Consider the following 7,087-nt stretch of genomic DNA (forward strand, 5'->3'; position numbering starts at 1 on the left):
AAGGTTTAATATTTGATAAAGGGTAATGTTTGGCCAAATCTGTGAATGTTGATAATGTAATGCCATAGGAAAAAGGCAAAGGTCATAATGTCATTAACCTAACAATCATGACTAAATAGAAAATAGAGATAAGGATGTTGTACTAATAAGCTTCTAATTGGATTTGTTGTGCATGTCCTAATTATTGAGTAGAAATACTTTTTCTGCATGTGTTGATAGTATTAAAATTGTTTTAGGATGTGGTCATAAAAATAAAAAAGTAATGCTGAAATTTAACAAAAAAATACATCCATTTGATTGGATGAAAAGAATTTAGTAATTATTACGACAAATTAATAATTACAAAAATAAATGAAAACTAATAAAACAATTAATAATTACAAAAATGTCTAGTATTACCGAATATATTATATTAAAATACATATTTTCAAGCAAAGCCACATTCAAATAATAGCTACTGTAGATTTGAGGACCATTGTATTTGTTAAACATGCAAAACAAGTTTAATAAATTTATAATTTTAAACATGGATTGAAGTTTCTATGTGCAAGATTAGATGGGTTAACAACTTTACATATTGGAATATTTGAATTGGTTTCTTTGTCACATTCATCGAAAGAAAGATATAAAAGATATGCGAGCTTTTACACACACATATTATATACTATTAAATTTAAAATTATTGTTTCGTGAATTTTTAATTAAGCAATTTATTTTTCCATGAAAAATACTAATAATAAATTAATTAATGGTGTTAGTGTCACCTTGAAGATTGATTTGTTAATGAACTAATGACAAATTAGTTTATCTTTAGAGATTAGTCTAGACAAGGTTCAATTTTGATGCATGTAAATTCATCTAAAACTCCCTTCATAATGAAAATAAAGAAAAAAAAAATCTTATTGGAGAAAAGAAATCAAAAAGTATGCTTTTATTTTTTTTAAATTAAGCTTCATTTAATTACTAATTAATATATTTTTCTTATCACAAGACTTATTTTCAATACCTAAGTTTTGAATATCGTGAAAAAATAAAGAAATAGGACAAAGTATTAAACTTTTTTTTTTAGTAAGGGGGTGTAATCCTCTTGCATCCTAGAGAGTAAATGTTTTTTACCTACCCTTTCAATAAAATGCGTTCTAAAAAAATCGAACTTGTGTTCTCACTCTTCTCGATAGAGCCTAATTAAATTTTTTTAAACTTTTGAAGGGACAAATATAATTATTTTATATTTTGAAAGATTAAAATCTCATTTTAATAAGGAATTTTGTTAAAAAAAAATTTTCTTTGAGGGGCCACCACGTCCTTTAGGTTGTAAGGGAGCTCCGCCCCTACTTATGAGATTGAAGTTGCTTACCATCCCACTCAGCACTTTATTGATTTATTTATTAATAAAAATATCTTTAATTTTATCAATCAAATGCGGTCTAGTAAAACTTCTCGCATTTATTAAAATGAAAAATAAGAGATCTTAAGTTTGAGTGATTTATCACAAAAGTTAAATTAAAATCACGTGTCTTCTACCAACTTATTACATCACAGTTTTATTCTAAAATTTATGCTTATAAATATGTGTAATGAAAGCTTTGTTAAACATGAGAAGCCAAAAGGAATATTAATTACATTATTAATATGGGTTTGAGCCATCTTTCTCTTCTTCTTCTTCTTCCTCTGTTTGGTTACACGTTGCAAGCTGTATCAGGAGGAAGTATTGTGAAGAATCTACCAGGTTATGGTGATCTTCCCTTCACATTAGAAACTGGGTACGTTAATTAGTTCTTCTTAACTGGGTTTATGTTTGAATGATGAAAATATTATACAGTTTTAACTATTAATTTGAGGATATATTTTTGTGGGTTCATTTCAGATATATTGGTGTAGGAGAAAATGAGGAAATACAGCTTTTCTACTACTTTGTTGAATCTCAAAGTAAACCAGAGGAAGATCCTCTTATGCTTCTGATTAACGGAGGCCCTGGTTGCTCTAGTCTCGCTTCTTTTTTCTTTGAATCTGGTAATATATTTACCATTTTATTTTTTATTTTTAGAAATTATTTGTTATATTCACCACATTCATGTCAAAAATAAAAAGTCTATAAAAAGAAAAATGGTGATAAACAGCTAAAAATAACCACAAGGACATAACTGATCAGATTTACCAAAAAAAGGGGCATTCCGAGAATCGAACTCGGGACCTCTCGCACCCAAAGCGAGAATCATACCACTAGACCAAATGCCCGCTTGGTACTTCTTCATTATTTTAATTTTCTTTTCATCTCATGCTGTGCAAAAATTGTAAAAAAAATTTTATTTTTTAATTTAAGGAGTAAGATGGTATAATGAATCAAAACAATATATATATATATATATATATATATATATTACGTGCATTTTCTCGAATTGGTTAAAAGCAAACCATTAATCTAGAACTAAATAATTCGTAAATAAAGAAAAAATCTTTATTTATAGTATGATTTAAAGAATCAATCCTTTATTAATAAAATAAAATTTAACTCACTTTTCAATTGAGTCAATCATTATCCTGAACATGGGTAATTCATTAGTAAAAAATAGTTGTGGGGTTGATCACCATGATTAGGTTATGGGTTTGATAATTCATAATGCAAACTCTTTCGAGCTAGCTCTTTTGCCTCAATAAGCGAGCGGAATTAGTTAGGTTTGTGAATAGAGTAAATCATTAAAATTTTATTTGATCTTCTTTGTTAAAGAAAAGATTTTATTTTCTTAGGTCCATTGTCCATTGATATTGACAATTACTCGGAAGGCTTACCAACTCTTCTTCTAAATGGAAATGCATGGACAAAGGTATTAAGCTTCTTTTATACATATTCCTGTTATAAATTATAAAAACTACTATTAGAATATAATTAATGTTTGATTATATTTCAGGAACTCAATATAATATTTCTAGATGCACCTGTTGGGACTGGATTCTCTTATTCAAAAACCACAGAAGGTTACAGTACAAGTGACTCTAAATTTGCAGCAAATGCCTATGAATTTATACAAAAGGTTGATTAATTTTATTTAATTTTAATTTTTATAATTAAAAATATGATGAGTTTCATTTTGATTAAGGTTTGAATTTTATATGTGCAGTGGTTTATTGAACACCCTCAGTTTTTGGAAAATCCACTCTACCTGTCTGGAGAAGGGTATTCTGGAAATCCAATCCCAATAGTAATTGGAGATATTTTGAAGGGTAATTTAAGGACTTATTTGTTAATTTTCTCTTTTTTTTTTTTTTAATATTTGCAAAATTATTTTATTTTACTAAATATACTTTTAAATATAAAAAATTTACTTTTTTTTGTCTTTTTTCTTTTTTTTTCTTTTTCAGTTTGTAAACGTATTTTCACAGACCGAAAAAATATTTTTTTTCAAACTGTTTAACCTAAGACCTAACTTTTACATATAGGTAATGAAGCAGGAGTTGAGCAAATTATAAATGTTAAGGTATATATATAATTCTTTTTTATTATATTGAATACTAATTAACTTGAGATTTCTAAGCAAACACAATAAAATCAATCCCCAAGCACTAAGTCAATAATTTAATTGTTTGATATTAGGGTTATGCAATGGGAAATCCAGGAACAGATTTATTTATCGATTTCAATTCAAGAATTCCCACAGCCAATCGATTGGGTCTCGTATCAGATGAACATTTTGAGGTTAATTAATTTTCATATATATATATATATATATAATCAGTACATTAATCACTACGTTAATTAGATCCTAATATTTTCAATTTTCATGTTTACAGGCAGCAAATATTAGTTGCAATGGCACGTTTTTTCCTCCTCCAACAAATAAAGAATGTGTCGAAGCTATTAGCGCTATTAACGAGGTTACATCACAAATTACATTCTCACACACCCAAATTCAAATACTAATTATTATTATTATTATTATTATTTTTTTTGAAATGGCATACTAATTAGTAATTAAGACAAAAATAGAAAATTTCAGTATACTAAAATTAGTAACATTATTCAAAATGTTTGCGTACTTAATTATTTGACAATTAATTAATATTTGCAGTTGCTCTGCCATATAAATCCAACCCAAATTTTAGATCCTATCTGTAGAAGTGAATGTGCGACTTCGACCCAAACCCGTCTTGAATCCGAGTTTATATACTCTTTAATAGAACTTCCGAATGCTGATTACAAACAATGCAGTGTAAGATTTCTTTCTTTCTGAAATTGAATTTGATTAGATTTCATTATCTTAAACCTAAAAGTGCATATATTAATTACTAGTTAATTGGGTATTCTTTTACTAGAAATATCGCCAATCTATTACTGAAATATGGGCAAATGACATAGATGTCCAAGAAGCTCTTCATGTTCAACAGGTAAATAAACACACATTACGTTTGATGTGTAAATCTGTAATTTTGCTATGTTTTGTTGGAAAATAACGTAATTTGAACAATTTTGTTTTTAGGGGTCAGTAAGTTCTTGGTCATACTGTAATGACACATTGAACAGTGTTTATGTCCATGACATCTCAAGTGTTCTTGCTTATCATCAAAATTTTACCAAGTCTGATCTTCGAGGTTTGATATACAGGTGAGTCTAGTTCACTTTGAAAATGAGATTATTAAATTCAACTTTGTAAACAAAGCTCTGTTGTTCTTTTTTTTTATTTTTTTATTTTTTTTATTTTTATGGAGTTCAACCATTTAGTTAAAAATCTAAATTTGATTTTTTTGATTTCAGGGTAGTTTTCTTTTACACAAAATCGAAATAAATGAATTACAAATTTTTGAACATAAAATTTTGGTTCAAAATAAATAGCAATCAAAGTGAATCGATATTGTTTTAGATGGTTCGATTCGGCTTTCTAACAAAATCAGTTAATTTAAAAATATAAATAATGTTTTTAATTTCGTTTATTTGATTTGATTTGTTCATTCATCAATAAACTTAAATATTAAAATTTGATCCAATTTAATTATTCACACCTATTCAATTCGATTAGTTATTTTGGTTAGGGATAACTGTATTCGGTTGAACTGAATGCTCATTGATAATAAATAGTAATGTTATAATAATAAAATTTATATAATTGGTTAATTAAAATTATTATGAGGATTGCTGAATCAACATTATTATTATTAGCAACTTATTTATATATTTATTACTATTGTTGTCTATTAATATTTAATAACTTGCAACAGTGGAGATCATGACACTGGAATTCCATACATTGGAACACAACAATGGATAAAGTCTCTCAATTTGCCTTTGGTAGAGGCCTGGAGAGCATGGACAGTCAATAATGAAACTGCTGGGTAATTTTTATTAATCCCAATTTACGTTTATTCACATTTATTTATTTACAGTGGTAAAAATTATTATGAAGAATATGTATAAATTTATTTGATGCAGATACACAAGGCAATTTGTGAATGGAAATTTCAGCTTGACCTATGCAACTGTAAAGGCAAGATAAATTTGAGATTTCAATTAATTTTTTGATTATTTTAATTAATATTAAAATATATTTGTTTTTATATATTGTATAGGGAGCTGGCCATTTTGCTGCAGAATTTAAAGCTGAGTGTTCTGCAATGGTTGCTAGATGGATGGCTTATGAACCTCTCTAATTTTTTTTTTTTTTTTTGGAACCTCTCTAATGGTTTATGCATTTGATAATCCTCACATTAAAAATTTATAATAAAATGAGGATTTTTATTAAGCGTTTATTTAAATTAAGTGATTTAAATTACGTTATGAATAATAAAAGAATACAAAATATGGAATTATCCAAAATATTAAATTCATTTTTTTATATTTTATATTTATAAAAGAACATATGGCTATATGTAGCTCATATGTTCTCTAGTAATTTTGATTTGTCCCCCAACAACTACTCCTTAATGGTACACGTCTAAAAGATCTTTTTTCAACTATTAAAGTTCCAAAAAATTGAAAACCAACTTGAATGCTTAAATTCAACAGGAGCTTTGAGAGGCAGATGATGATGGAGGTTAAGGTTTTGAAATTTGCAAAAATAGATAATGAAAGAAAAAGAAAAAAAAAAAAGATAATATATATATATATATTACTTTTAGGCTCAATATATAAATTTCCCCTGAAATTTGCAACTTTAATTTTGTGGTATTCTAAATTTTATGGATGACTTATTTGTATTTGACTTACAAATTTTAGTAATATTGCACGCATTTTCATATTAATAAGAATAATTTTTAGGATTCTATCTTTTATATGCAAAATATTATTTTTGGTATGTAATTAATATAACTTTTAAAATAACAATTTTCATATTTTCAACTATTTGGTAAATGTTTAATTGTTTTGATTTTGCAAATTGAAGTGTTCAATATATGTAATTTTATAAGTTAAAGTATTTGATTGGTCAAATTAAAAGTTGTGTATGCAATAAAGTTAAAGTAACAAAGTTCAAAAGTGAAATTATTATATCCGATTATTATTTTTAACTTTAACCTTTTTATCACACAAGATAAAAAGCTAAATACATAAATATGCTCCCCAACTTGTCAAAGAAAATCTCGTGGCATCCCAAATTATTCCGAGTGACCTATTTTATCCCTCAAGTTGCCAATTTCATTTCTATTGGACACCTGAAAAGGCCAGGTGAAAATCACAACTCTTCAGCGCGAAGGTTAAAAAATTTTGCTGCTATGACATTTAACTAATGAAATACACAGTAAAAAAAAATCAAATCTAACATGTTCGTTTTAGTCTTTTCCACCTTCTCTTCTTTAATCCACTTATGTCTCTCTTTCACCATGAATGTATCATTTTTCTGGCCATGTAATTTTTTTTAACCACAAAAAATACTGATAACTAGAAAAGGAGATGAAAGAAAATAGTAAAAATCAAAGTAAATACAAATAGGGAAAATAGCTTTGATCAGACATACAAATATCAAATCAATTATAAATTATTCCATACACGATTATGTAGAATTCAATTAAATTACATGTTTTAAATTAATTATACCAAATATGAAAATTCATTCAGCAAAATTTATTTACAAAGAAATTTCATATTTTGAATTCATTTATA

General features: G+C 26.5%; 1 protein-coding gene and 1 non-coding gene across 2 annotated transcripts; one reads left to right on the forward strand and one right to left on the reverse strand.

Moving 5' to 3' along the window:
* The first annotated feature begins 1,610 nt into the window (after nucleotides 1–1,610).
* Nucleotides 1,611–5,732, forward strand: LOC105650820 (serine carboxypeptidase-like 2). The gene is made up of 14 exons (XM_089723125.1): nucleotides 1,611–1,763; nucleotides 1,868–2,013; nucleotides 2,749–2,825; nucleotides 2,910–3,032; nucleotides 3,120–3,222; nucleotides 3,439–3,476; nucleotides 3,593–3,694; nucleotides 3,790–3,873; nucleotides 4,068–4,208; nucleotides 4,312–4,383; nucleotides 4,476–4,600; nucleotides 5,212–5,325; nucleotides 5,423–5,477; nucleotides 5,560–5,732. Exons 1-14 carry the CDS (start codon nucleotides 1,633–1,635, stop codon nucleotides 5,638–5,640), a joined length of 1,392 nt encoding a protein of 463 aa, XP_089579251.1. The 5' UTR covers nucleotides 1,611–1,632; the 3' UTR covers nucleotides 5,641–5,732.
* On the reverse strand, nucleotides 2,167–2,238 carry TRNAP-UGG (transfer RNA proline (anticodon UGG)). The gene has a single exon. It is a non-coding gene; the product is annotated as a tRNA-Pro (tRNA).
* Nucleotides 5,733–7,087: the final 1,355 nt, after the last annotated feature.

Source organism: Jatropha curcas, chromosome 6, assembly GCF_041381405.1.
Source record: "Jatropha curcas cultivar XTBG-Jc1 chromosome 6, XTBG_Jcur_1.0, whole genome shotgun sequence".
Lineage (NCBI taxonomy): Eukaryota > Viridiplantae > Streptophyta > Magnoliopsida > Malpighiales > Euphorbiaceae > Jatropha > Jatropha curcas.